The sequence below is a fragment of the Vulpes vulpes genome, chromosome X (assembly GCF_048418805.1).
Source record: "Vulpes vulpes isolate BD-2025 chromosome X, VulVul3, whole genome shotgun sequence".
NCBI lineage: Eukaryota > Metazoa > Chordata > Mammalia > Carnivora > Canidae > Vulpes > Vulpes vulpes.
In genome coordinates, this window is record NC_132796.1 from 7,714,353 (window position 1) to 7,728,669 (window position 14,317).

General features: G+C 43.2%; 1 protein-coding gene across 3 annotated transcripts in view; it reads right to left on the reverse strand.

Annotated features, from left to right (window-relative positions):
• Positions 1-14,317, reverse strand: part of ARHGAP6 (Rho GTPase activating protein 6) — a 480,227-nt gene that overhangs the window by 57,861 nt on the left and 408,049 nt on the right. For all 3 annotated transcript variants that reach the window (XM_072744663.1, XM_026015284.2, XM_026015285.2), the window contains exon 3: positions 2,904-2,975. In XM_072744663.1, the coding sequence (XP_072600764.1) occupies positions 2,904-2,975 (72 nt within the window). The remainder of the gene's footprint in view (positions 1-2,903; positions 2,976-14,317) is intronic.

The following is a 14,317-nucleotide window of genomic DNA, read 5'->3' on the forward strand; positions in this document are numbered from 1 at the left end:
CTCAAAAGCTGCTCCTATTTATTTTTAGATGACCTAACCCAAGAGGTCGCTTAGAGTTTCCTGTTTTCCTTCTTTTACTTTTGAACTCAAATGATTATCATTTTCCACATGTGCAGCTGCTAGGAACCCCAGTGTTAATATTCAAGTGGAAGAAAATAATGTGAACCATTACAACTGCGCAAAGCCTGCACGTTGCCCCCTCACGCCCTGGCTCCCAGGACATCCGTGTGATGGATGTGTGGACACAGGCAGGACTTTATGTTCAGAAAAGACACCAGGTAATTAAGGCTAAGATGTCCTTAGGCCCGGGACATCTCCTTTTTCAATATCAGAGCTACTTTAAAAGAGGGGGAAAAAATCCTCTTTTGCCACGAAGTCTGATATTTTTCCCTTTAGTTGGATGGACCACCAGAACCTACCTTCCTTTTCCCAGCCAGCAACCTGTACAGCTGAGCTTATGTAATATATAAATATGATATAGTCTGCAAATATGATGGCCCAGTACGCATTGGCCAGTTTCTCCCCCGGCCCTTCCTTTCCTGCTCATTCACATCCTTGCTTCCTGTTGTTCTGTAACACAGCAAGCACACATGCATCTCTCTCTGCCGAGGGAACTCGATCATCTCCTGCAATAAAGCTCATTCTGTTTAGTCTAGCTTGAACTTCTTCTTCTTCTTCTTCTTCTTTTTTTTTTTTACAATTCATTAATGCTACACTTTAATCAATTATAGGCAGAAAACAAAGTGATACTTTTATCATTTAGAGATTTGGGGTCATGTTTATTGAGGGATTAATGTATTACGTGTTCATGATATAGTTTGTTAACTAGACAATAGTGGTCATTATCTAAAGAAATTCTTCATTAGTGAGATTTCAGTGATCTAAGAGTACACTTCTGAAGAATCACCGAAAGTCTACATTATGAGTATTCAGTCCTACTCTCAGTAGTATCATCATCCTAGAGTAAACCAGCTTTAAAGGTGCGCATTACTAACGCCAGTCTGAGTGGCCCCTTTAATACTCTCCATAAACACTAAGGATTAATCTAGCGAGGTAAAGGTGATCGGTGGCAGGAACAGAAGGAGTAAAACTCTAGTTTAAAAAAGCTACCCTGGTTACTAATACTCATTTAAAAACAAGGGCAAGAACATATGGAGCGATTAAACAGAATCCAATTTATCAGACTGTGATAGGTAGCTGGGCAAGAGTTCACGCCCTTTGCCTTCACTCCTCCAGCAGCGGATTCTGCTGTGAGAGGATGTGCCCTGGGGAGTCCACACTGGCTAACGTGGACCAGAGTTCTCATCTTAGAAGCTGCACATCAGAACTTTATACAATGACTCATGTCCAGGACCCCTACAGACTAATGGAATCACACTTTCTAGCTTGGGGGTCTGGACACTGGGAATTTTAAAGGTTCCACAAATTATTCTACTGTATAGCCAGAGGCAGGGATCATTCACATCTTCAATTCCTTTTCTCCAGTTTGAGGTAAACATTTGAGATGTCTGGAGATATTCCGGTTGGGGGCAGTGCTACTGGCATCCAGTGGTAGAGGCCAGAAATGCCACTGAGCATCTCGCACGATGAACAAGACAGCCTCCATAATGAAGAATTATCCAGTCTAGGGGCGCCTGGGTGGCTCAGTCAGTTAAGTGGCCAACTCTTGATTTCGGCTCAGGTCATGATCTAGGGTCCTGGGATGGAGCCCCGCGTGGGGCTCTGTGCTCGGTGGGGAATCTGCTTGGGGATTCTCTCTCCCTCTTCCTCTGCACCTTCCCCTACTCATGCTCCCCCCTCCTCAAATATCTAAATCTTTTTTTTTTTTAAAAAGAATTATCCAGTCTAAAATGTCAACAGACTCAGGTTGAGAAATCACGCTCTAAGGGAAGTAAAACATTGGCTCTCCATTCTTTAGAATTCTTTATCTCCTTTCAGTCCAAAGAGCCAAATGCCATGACACTTTAGGCACAGTTCAAGACATGGGTGTAGAGTCTGGGATCAATGGTGTGGACTAGGTCTTGTCCAGTACTGACCACAGTGCATTTCTTTTTCTACCTTCAGTTTTACTGCCTTCTATTATCTTTCAAGCAGAAATTCAATCATAGAAAAGAACTCCAAGGTGAGACATATGGCTCTCCTCACTCAACACTCATCCATTATGTGACATAAAATGGAAATACATTCATACAACTACACCATTCAGCAGGCATTTCATATGGGACCATACAAACAAGCCATGGAAAGTTGTACTGTGCTAATGGGGCCCAGGTGCCCATTATGCAGGCTCAATGAATACTGGTTAAAAATGACCACAAATACTTCTGAAAGAGTGGCTAATGTGTCAGTTCCCTAAATAGACATAGAAGGGGACACCAAACAGTAGGAAGAGAGTCAACAAATCTCAAAACATATAGGGCAAAAAATAAGCATGCTATGGTCTAACATAAAAATGCTGAGAATGGCCCATTTCCAGTAGCCCATGAGGATGAGACTATTTCTTTCCAGTAGTCATGGTAGGTGAATCCAAACTTTTTCTCATTCAACTAGCCCTGCCTAACGATTGGGACTTGCCAGACAGCTGGTTAGTGTTAGAGATGCTGTCCATGGCTACTCAACCCAGGTTCTTCTTATGCGTTGCTGATTGGCTAGCATCATAATTGGAACCATAAACTTGGCCGAAGTCACACTTTGCTCAAACCAGTTGAATTCATCAATTCAGTACAGGGCCACTCAAACACAAAAGAGTAGACCAAAACAGGCTTTAATGACATTCCATCATAGAAATCCAGTTTGCATAATAGAGTTGAACCACATAAATCTATGCAATTCAAAAACCCCACCAAATTCAACCATTATGCTCCATGGAAGATGCATCCGCTCTAGTTCATTCTGTCCTTTACCTCTATCTTTGTTTTTCTCCTTTCCTAGTGAATCCAGTTTCTTTCGCAAAGACTTCTTTCTCTTCTGTCCATCTGTAAATATTAAAAGAATGAGAAGTTGTAAACACAAGCAGACAGATGATATCTTACACTATCAATAACCACATTTGAGCAAAAGCATGACGTCTCACTTACTTCACTTATCATTTGGCATTTCAGACAGAAAAATGGCTCTGAAGCGAGCAAAAAAAAAAAAAATCGAACTCCAATAAAAAGAATATACAAAAAAGAAAAAAAAAGAGCCTCAGAAAAATGGCTCTGAAAATACACGGTAACCCCTTCCTTGGATAGTACATCTAACAAGAATCTTGATGTATGCTCTCAAATTTTGTTTCAATCATGGAAAGTACAGGAAACTTACCTCCTTCAGAATTAATTTAGTGTTGACACCAAATTGCTGTTGCTATTACATGAGTCTCTTCCTATTTTTCATGTTTATGCAAACCAATGTCATCTTGAATCAAATCTCCATGAGACGAGAGTCAACGGTACATATGGTTTTGACATTTATAAGCTGGTAGCGTGTAACTGGAGAAGGAAATGAATTTGGGGGTCTAGAGAAGTCAGATCTAATTATTGCTGCACCATTTACTAACTGTGCGACTTGGGACAAGTCTCAGTGTCCTCATCTATAAAGTGGGAATTTCATGGGGTTGTGGTAAGATCTAATGAGACGATGCACACAGAGTGACATGGGGACTCTGACATACGTGCATAAGTTCTGATTTACTTTCCCTCGGGGGGTTGCATAATATTCCATAGTGTAGCCGTACCATAATTTCATTAACCATTCCTCCACTGATGGACATTTGGGTCATTCCTAAGTTTTCACTATAATAAGTAAAGCATATATCCCTTCAGCGTCTTGTACTTGCAACAAACATACTGAGCACATCTGGCTAACTCCCTGGGATGTCATCAGAAAACACTGCCAGTCATCATGGCAAGAATGCATTTTGGGATTACGCAACCATCGACTGAACATGTGGAAGGCACAAATCGGGAATCCGCACTGTGATCCAGTTGGGGAAATACAGCCCATGCCACAAGGAACCTTATGTTTAAAAGGAGGATTAAGAATTGTTTTTTTACAGGATATACTAAAAAGTGTAGTCCAGAAAGGGACTCAGCCCAATAAAATTTAAAAGCCAGACTCTGATATCAGGAAAAGACAGCCTGCACATTCTTAACCAGAAATGAGCATTCCTGGGATCCTCACGGGGCTGCAGATGTTCCCATCTCCTCTCTGGATTTTTGGAGGCAGAAGACATCACAATATGATCAGCAGACACACTCAATCCCTCCTCTCAAAGAGCAAAGAAACATTTCGGAAGATGATTCTCTTCCCACAAAATGGACCTAGTTCCTAAGAGTCTTCACCCTTGTGGTCGTGAGATTCTTATGAGGGAACATTAAGTAAATCACTTGTAATGTGGTGAAGAGCCAGCAATGTCTGTCATTCTGTGTATGTTCTCATCTCCAGTGTCTAAAAGATGATTAATCTTATGGCCCACCATAGTGTATTATAAATGTACGACAACAAACATACCAACAACACAAGATTCAAATCCATTCTCCAAATAGGACAGGCCTTCTCTGTCACGCTTTGTTTGCCACTGGTTCATACCACCAAATGTATTTGACTGGAACAAGGGTATAGTTTTTAAAATTTTGATCATTCCTTCACTTTATTTTTATTTATTTTTATCTATTCCTTCATTTTAATCATTGACCTAGAAGAATATAAACTGTATAGTAAAGCTTAAGAAACTTAGTTTTCATAATCACGGGGCAGATCCTAAAATGCAAGCAAATTGTCAAAGAACCAGACCACAGATGGGATAGGGGACATTTTCTTTTAAGATAGAAAGATTTTTTTTTTTTACTTCTTTTTAATTGTAAGAGGTAGCATCTATAAAGATGTGTATAGGGGGCACCTGGGTGGCTCGGCGGTTGAGCATCTGCCTTTGGCTCAGGTCGTGATCCCAGGGTCCTGGGATCGAGTCCCACATCGGGCTCCCTGAAGGGAGCCTGCTTCTCCCTCTGCCTGTGTCCCTGCCTCTCTCTCTCTCTGTGTCTCTCATGAATAATAAAAAAAAGATGTGCAGAAATACAAATGTGCAGTTTAAATAATAGGAGGCCAACTCCCACATCACCAACAGCCAAGTTCAGAGGTAGACCACTGCTCGTACCCAAGCCTCCTGTGTGCCTCCCTCCCTCGCCCCCCAAGTAATCACTGGTCTGGTTTTTGCAATAATCAATCATCTGCTTTTCCTTGTAGTTTTATTATCTGCGTGTGCATTTATAAAGAATACAGTTTGTTTTTCCCACTTTTGGGTTCACAGAGACAGAATCACACTGTAGTTATTCTCTCCTGCCTCACTTGTATCATTCATCAGCACTTCTGAAATTCATCCTGTCAAGGCAGGTAGCTGTAGGTCCAGTTTTTATTGCTGAACAATGTTTTCCGGTATGAATATACCATGGTTCATCGGAAATTTGAGTTGTTTCTAGCTTGAGTCTATCAGAATCAATATCTTTGAAAAAAATTCTTTTGAAAAATTTTGCGTCTGTGTCTTTCTATGTACATGTCCAGGAACCTTTCTCTGACAGTGGCTCTAGGGCCACTGACATCAGTACTGCCTGGGAACTCATTAGAGGTGCAAATTTTATAGTCCTACCCCAAAACTATTGACTCAGGAACTCTGGGGTGGGGTCCAGCACTGTGTGCTTTAACAACACCCTCAGCAGATTCTGGTTCACCGTGAAATCTAAGAACCACTGTTCTAGCGTAGATCTGTACGGACTGTGTTGCCACGTCAGCATGTGTACAATCTTAGGCTTTACTAGGTAACATCAAACATTTTCCAAGTTGTTTGCTAATTTGTATTCCCACCAGCATGAGAGTTTACATAGTCCCACAAGGACAATCTGTACTTCAAACTCCAAAATTCCAAATACCTCGAAGCCTCGTTGTAGGAAAAAAAAATCTGATCTTTGTGAAGAGTGACCCACAATTTAAAAAATTCTTAGGTATTTACAACACATACTAACATTATCTTTTTCACTTAACTAGACATTCCTGACATCCACCTCAGGCCAGCATGGACACCTAACCCTGGGCCACTGTACACCTGGCAAAAGCCTTGGAGTTTGCAATTCCATCCTAGCCTCAAAGGAAGGTTCTAGCTTGTCTCAAATCTTCAGAAAATCCCTGCTGAGAAAAGTTTGAAGGAATGCTTTTTGGCACCATCGTCCTTACTTTTCCCAACCACAGCTGCCTCACTATTGACTTAGACCAGAAACGTAGACTCTCAGAGAATGCAAACCAAAGGAATTCACAGGCAGTGAGGAGGGCTCAGTTAAAAATGTGGGCAAAATGCTATAAAAGAGACACTTGGTGGCGGAATGGCAAGTGGCCCTTTAGAGGCTGCATCTAACCTATAGCCTTGGCTCTAGAGACACTGGGGGCTGGATAACTTTGCTGTGAGGAACTGTCCTGTACACAGCAAGATCTCTAGCAGCATCCCTGGGCTCAGTTTACTAGATGCCAGAGCACTCACCCATTCCCTGTTGTGACAACCAATAATGCCTCTGGACATCACTAGATGTCCCGCAGGGACAAAATCACTCTGGTCGAGAAGCACTGGTCTGGGCATAACTCTACCCAGAGAGTAGCTATGGGCTCAAACCACGGGACACCCAAACTCCAGAACATTATTCCCACTTTCCCACTCATCGCAAGGCTCCATCTATACTCAATCTCAGTTTCAGGCAGAACAATATAAAAATGTTTATAAATTGTTGAACTTTTACATATCAGGTCAAATAACGGTTTCTTCCAATTTATAAAGAAATGTGGGTCTGCCTATGGCTGTCTTTCTGCCAGATTCCTGACCATAGGTGGGGGAATAAAGCAGGTTCTTTGGATAAACAGCCTCCTATTTCTTTGTGTGAAGCATTTTGTCCTTGTTTTATCAGGTGTGGAACAGCACTTGATGGTGAACAGTCGTATGAATGGTTGTATGAATATGTCTTTAGCATGCAGGGAAGACTCAGGGGACATTAGGATTTGTTGTTTGTTTGTTTTTAAAGGACTAAACATGGTGGATGAAGAGACTTCCTGGCTGGCCCTCCACTGGCCAGAGCAAGGATTCAGGAGGAAATCATAGGAAGACCATTTTCTCAGCAAATGGAGATGTTCAGTAATGGAATGAGCTGCCTCAAAAAAAAAAAAAAAGAAAAGAAAGAAAGAAAGAAAGAAAGAAAAAAGAAAAAAAACCCCAAAACCAACAAAACAAAACAAAACAAAACAAAAAAGCACCACTCACTGTGACTTCCATCTCAGCTGCTCTTTCTGTCTTGCATCCCTCACTCTGGGGGAACCATGTCATGAGCAACCCTATGCAAGGGCTGTGTGGTGAGGAACTGGAGTCTCCAGCCAGCAGCCACATGAGTGGGCCGCGATACTGATTCTGCTGCCCCAGTCATGCCTTCACATGACGGCAGCCCCAGCTGAGCTTGATGGCAAACCTCCCAAAGCAGAATCTGAACCAGAACAACCAGGCTGTGCTATTCCCAGAAACTGAGTGAGATAAGAAATGTCTATTATTTTTAAAGAAGAAGAGAAAAGCCAAGGAAAAAAAAAAAGATGCCCAGCCAAAGGCATGTGGTATCCTAGAGGGAATCTTGGGTCAACAGAAGGATATTAGCAGGGAGGCTGGTGAGATCTGAACAAAGCCTGTAGTTTGGCTGATGGCAACGTACCGACGTCGGTCCCTGCATGGTGGTAAGTGTACCAAGGTCACAGAAGATGCTAGTGTCGGGAGAGTGGCCGAGGCGCAGGCATAAGGGAACTCTGCAATTGTCTTTGTGACTTTTCTATAAATCCAAAATTATTCTAAAATAAAGTTGCTGCTTTTCCTCCCAGGTACTGGACATATTCAAGCAAAGGCTGAAGCTTTGTTGGCCCAGCCCGTGAGAGGGTGGAGGACTCCCGGAAGGACTCTGGGAGCTCATCCTGATGGCAAGAAGGTGACTCACAAGTCAGAGTGTTGGACTTGGCTGAAACTACTCGAATCATCTTCCTGGTCACATCTCCCCGAGTTGAAAGAAAACATGTGTTGAGGCCAATATAAAGCATCCATTAGGTCTCTGCCATTCTGGTGGAGCGTGTTTTCTGGAACGGGCGTGGACAGGTGAGAGGCTCGAGCGGAGTTGTTTGTATGGCCCTGCTGATGTTCTCATAGGTGGCTGGTTAGACTGTCTTATGATACCTCCTCCTTCCTGGGTTCCCTAAGTCCTTCTTCTGCATAAGTTACCCAGACCTGGTGCTTGTCGCTTGCCTGCAAGGACAGTGATCCGTATGTCCATCTGTTTGCTCTTCAGGTTCCCCTGCCTGTCCCGATAAGCCAAAATACAGTCCTTAGATTCTACGTGGCAATGCAGATAAGGCGAGCTGCCCAATCTGTGGACGTCTTACAAAAGTGTTCACTAAGACTGTAGCTTAGCCTCCCTGAAACTCAAATTCGTTCCTTCGTCTCATCCACTCCCCCTGTCGAGGGTTCTCAAGCCCCAGACCTTCCCAGACGGAGACAAGAAAAGGACTAAACCATTCACTTGCTCTCCAGTTCGGGACAGGAGGCTTGTCAAAGCAGTGGTAACATCATTAGGGAAATAAGTCAATCAGAGGAGGACAAGCATTATATGGCCTCATTCATTTGCGGAATATCAAAAATAGTGAAAGGGAATAAAGGGGAAAGGAGAGAAAAATGGGTGGGAAATATCCGTGAGGGAGATGGAACAGGAGAGACCCCTAACTCTGGGAATCGAACAAGGGGTGGTGGAAGGGGAGGTGGGTGGGAGGATGGGGTGACTGGGTGACGGGCACTGAGGGGGGCACTTGATGGGATGAGCACTGGGTGATGTGCTATACGTTGGCAAATTGAACGCCAATCAATCAATCAATCAATGAAAAAAAAATATTAGTGGCCCCTGGCCCTGGAGGCCACTCTCTGTGTCCATCCCCTGCGCCTGGTGCTTTCCAGGGAGTCCCCTCCGCGGCAGAGGTGCATCTGGCCTCTAGGTTGACACTGAAAACACAGCAGGGCTGATGAGAGCCAGGCAAGTGGACCCCTGGCAGGTCCCACCGCAGGTAGGGGTGGCTGTGCGGTGGCACCACGGTCAGCGGGGGGGGGGGGGGGGGACCGCAAATCGGCCCTGCCACTCGGAGCTGCCTGTTCAAAGTCCGTCCCGAGAGCCGGCAGGGGGGTCAGCCCTGCACGCGGTTAGCAGGCGAGCGGCCACCCGGCCTTCTTGGTGGGACCCGGGGCGCCCGATGGGCCCCGATGGGCGAGAGCTGGGCGCGGCCGGGCGCCGCGGCTTAGGAGGGGAGGCGTCCGGGTGGGTGCGGCGAGCGGGCGATCTCCGCCCGGGGCCCCGGCGCCGCAGAGACGACCCCCCGGGCTGGGGGATGATTTCCCCATGGCAGCTCCGTGTTTAAACGGCACTTCCAGCAGGCGGGCTCGTGCCCCGGACACGGGTGCGTGCGCCCCGGCCGTGCCTCCATCGGCCACCGACCGAGCCCACGGGCAGCTGAGACACAGCCCGGGCGCCCAACCCGGGCGCCGGGGTTCAGGGCCGCACACAGACACCTGCAAACCCCGTGAGAGCGAGCTGCAGGGACCTTGGGCGGAGGCCTCCAGCAGGTGGGGGGCGGGAAGCCAGGGGCCACGAGGCGCCGGCCGGCTCCGCTCCGCTCCGGAGGCTTGGCCTGGGCTCTCACGGGGCCCCGGTGGCTTGGCGGCCGCCCTTCACCGTCAGTCCAGGAGCCCTTCCCGGGCGGGGCCTCTTAATGTTTTCCTCCCGGTAATCCCACCCTCTGTCACACAAGCATTCCATTGGCGAAGAAAGATGACAAAATAGCTAATTCACGACACTTTCCTTAGTGGAAACTAGGGCTTAAGACACTAATAAGAATGCTGGAAGAAAACAACCTACATGGAAAAAGCGGAAAACAACGTATTCAAGCCCAAACTTGTCCCACAGTTTGGTCAACTGTGGGTCTCACTACATATATACATATATTCATATATATATATGTATATATGTATTATTATACTTATTATATATAAGTATATATGTATATATAAGTATATATTATATATAAGTATACAATGTGTATATATGTATATATTATATATAAGTATATATGTATATATAAGTATAGAATGTATATATATAAGTATATATATAATTATATATTATATATAAGTATATATGTACATATAAGTATATACATGTATATATAAGTATACAATATGTATATATAAGTATATATATACACACACACACACTTTTAGGTGTTATTTTTAAGAGATTTTCCATGCTAAAGACTGTTGGTCCTTTAATCAAATTTATAGGCCAGTGTTTCCATTTACGTATCACCCTATCCTTAGTAGTTCTTCCACTAACCTTGATTGCAATAGGAAGCAAGTAGAAACAGGGCAACTGAGTCATTTTTCTTGGTGTAAACCCCAATGAATTAAGCATTGTTTCTTTATCCTGCTAGCACCTTGTGGGTTAGATTTTTCAAAATCTGTTTCCAAAGTGCCTATGTTTCTCTGGGAAGAAAGTATTTATGGCATTCTTAAGCAATTCAGATGCCTCCCCCCAGAGCTGAGGCTCCCCAAAGTACTTGTGAAATGTACTAATCCTCACAGTTTACATGTTGAAGTGGTGGTGAAATTATCAAAGCTGCGGTCAGAAAGTAAGAACATTCTGTGAGTCTCTCTCACTGCTGTAAAGAGAGTCGGCTCTTGGAGGTCACCATGCTTCCAGTTCAATTAAATACTAAAAAACCTTTCCCATTTTGTGTAAACTATTTTGGCAAAGTCGTTAGTTCTGAAATTTTTCCTTAGGAGGAAAAAAAACCCCTTTAGATTCTTGAGCCTCAAAGCAAGTGTTTTTCTATTACAGAAAATCATTGAATTATTTGACTTGTTGATCATGTCTTGTTATTCTATCAAAACGTGAGGTAGCGAAGCAAATCACATGTCTTGGATGTCATGGGTTTGAAAAGCTCAACGATGGTTTTTCCTTAACCAGGCGCTCTTTATAATCACTGCTTGCTGTAATAACCAGTCATGATCAAATTATGCCCTAGAAGGATCTTTTACTTGCTGTCATTTTTTCCATATTCAAATGCTGTGAGTAAAGAGAAAAAAGGCTATAAGCTCATGTTCCAAAGGGGCAGCCCTGTTGTTATTCTTCCCTAAGCTAGGAGCTAGCCTGTCTTTCCAGGCATCTGAACTTGCATTTCTTATCGCATATTCCTTAAATCAAAAACAATGTTTTTAACTTAGTCTAGGTAGACATTATATTTGCAGAGACAGAAGTTTCCAAATATCAGAGCAAGAAAAAATGGCTTTTGGCAAGTCTTTTCCTGAAGCTATATTTCTTTCCTGGAGCATAAGGGAAAGAAAGCAGGTAGGAGAACAAAAAGACAGAAATCACTTATCCCAAAGAAATACCCTGGATTGCTAAGGAAATTAAACTCCAAATTACAGAAGTTTCATCATTACTTGTTTTAAAGCCAAAACTTGTGGTTCAGATTGAAAAGGTAGAGTCAGACAAGGGTATCTACACATGGTCTGATTTTGGATCTGTGTAAGGGGCCAGTGCTACTTACTTTCTTTTGACAGATACTGTTTTACGGTGAACAAGTAAGAAGGGACTCAAATATCTTTAAATCATAACCTTTAAAGCCTGGGAACGCTTCCAAATTTCTGCCAGTGGATCCCATGAAAACAGCTCTCACAGATTCAGTAACTGGACAAGTGATGTAATTAGATGAACACTATTAGGGTCTTCATTCTTTCCTTTTTCATCCTTGTTTTTGATTATTCTTTGAAACATATGAAACAATTCTTTACGAGATAGGAACACTATATAAATAAATATGCTATGACTGAATTCTAAATCCAGTTCCTTCAATTTCTCAGAGATTTCCTGAGGCACAGATCTATGCAAAGGCCTGTGCTAGACACTAAAGCAAATAAATGTGCTAGAAGGATGGCTTCCTCCCTATGGCTTCTTTGCAATGACGGATGACACTGCCATTACGCACGCCAATAGTTTCTAATCTAAATCCATCTTTATCCTACTTCATCATCCCCCCTCCAATTTTTCCTTTCCCGGCTTTGGTAGGTGCTCACCCTCCAGGTGGTCATGCATCCCGGGATGAGTACTCACCCCAGGCTCAGGAAAGGAAACTGAGGTCAAGCCAACTCCAGTGATTTCTTTCTGCTTGCCACTATGGGCTTGGACACTGGCAGATGTTGCTGTTCTGGGGGTGGAGAAGTGAGGGAAGCCTACTGGGAAGCAGCAGGGAAAATATCCTCTATTACGAAGAAGTTACCTGCTAAAGAGTCCCTGCTTCTCTGCTTCTTCCTGCTGCCGTAGAGGCTGTGACGTTGGGGGCTGCTGCAGTCACTTTGTGACAATGAGGGAAGCCGGCCAAAGAACAGAGTGACCCCCTGATTATGGCTGGGAAGAAATTCCTGAGTCCTGAAACCAGCCTATCTCTGGGCTCCCTGTAAAGTAATATAATCAATCTCTTTATTATTTAAGCCACTCGGGGTTTGGTTTCCATAATTTGAGGCCAAAGCATCTTAACAGTGGACAATCCAAAACTCTGTTGTGGGATATGTTTTTCTACTTATATTTGCACTACCTTGTCATGTAATGCCAGGCTTCCCTAAGAAAGACATCCCTGGCAAGTTTGAATCTGTGTATGTTAGGTGGGATCTACGATACGGAGGGTAAGAGGAGAGAGGTCAGATTACAATGAATCATAGTATACAATTAATTATATTATATTTAAGTGTTTATAATATAAATATAAACACTTACACGTGCCTGGGTGGCTCAGTCGGTTAAGCATCTGCCTTCAGCTCAGGCCATGATCTCAGGGGCCTGGGATCGAGCCCCTTGTGGGGCTTCCTGCTCAGCAGAGAGCCTGCTTCTCCCTCTCCCTCTGCCCCTTACCCACCTCATGCGTTCTCTCTTTCTCTCTCAAATAAATAAATAAATAAATAAATAAATAAATTTTAAAAATAGATATAAACACTTAAATATAATCACTCAAAACATCTGAGAGTTACAAAGTTCTGATCATTAAAAAACACTCTTCCTGTAAAATAAAGATAATGAAGACATTGAAATGAATAGAATGGTATGTTTGTTCAACTACATAGATAATAACCATAAATTACTATATCAAATTAATATTAATCTCTTAAATCAGAGGCCAATGAGCCTTTTCTGGAAAGGTCTAGATTGTAAATATTTTCAGCTCTGTGGGCCATAGGGTCTCTGCCAAAACTACTCCATTCTGCTAGGGTAGCACTAAAGCAACCTTAGACAGTGTAGCAACAAATGAACATGGCTGTGTGTGTGTGTGTGTTTTTTTTTTTATGGCTGTGTTTTAATAAAAGTTTATTTGTAAAAATAGCCAGTGGACTGGATTTGGCCCTTGGGGTGAAGTTTGTCCACTCCTACCTTAAGTGAAGACCCTTTAAACTACTTTTCCAGAGCTTTGCATTTGTAACAATTTTATAATTACCCACCAAATCAGTTTGTAAATCATCTTGAGGACTCCATTTCAAATTATCTAGAAAGCCTGATTGCCTTAAAAGCACTTGATATTTAATTTCAGTTACTACTTACTTGCCTTTCTTTCACTCACGGAGAAACAAAGAAAAAAAAGCAAAACTGGGAGCTCCTATTCATATTTCAGAGATGAGACATTCTTTGTAATTATCAAGTTTACTTTTGGGCCATGATCCCAACGGAGAGAATAGTATAGTCTTGAAATCTTTGAAAGGTGCCAGAATCTTTCAGAAACTGCAGTGACCAAAGTTTTGTTCAAGATGCCAAAGCCTTGTGCAATAATAGTTGCAGCTCCCACAAAGATATACAAGTATGTGTAAATGTGACCAGCAGGGACAAGACCCTGGATAGAAAACTATGGTCTGAGAACATAAAGGAAACCATTCGTGAACACGGAGGCACAAAACCTATGGCTTAAAGAACCACCTGCGATCATGCCCGGCTGCTTGCTCAGCAGCAGAACAGAACCATACGGAAGCACACGTTGGAGAACTTGACATGGCCACAGCCCCGAGGTACAGAGGAGAGCATCCAAGAAGAAAGTTACAGAGGAGGCTGCAGAGAAAGCTCTCCGTCATGCCCGACTTTTGCTGGGATAGGTAGACAAGACGACTCGTATCTCTAAGTGTCACCAGTGGCAATGTGGATAAATGCCATCCACTGTTCTATCTTTTAATATAATTGATGTATCTATGTTTTGTCTA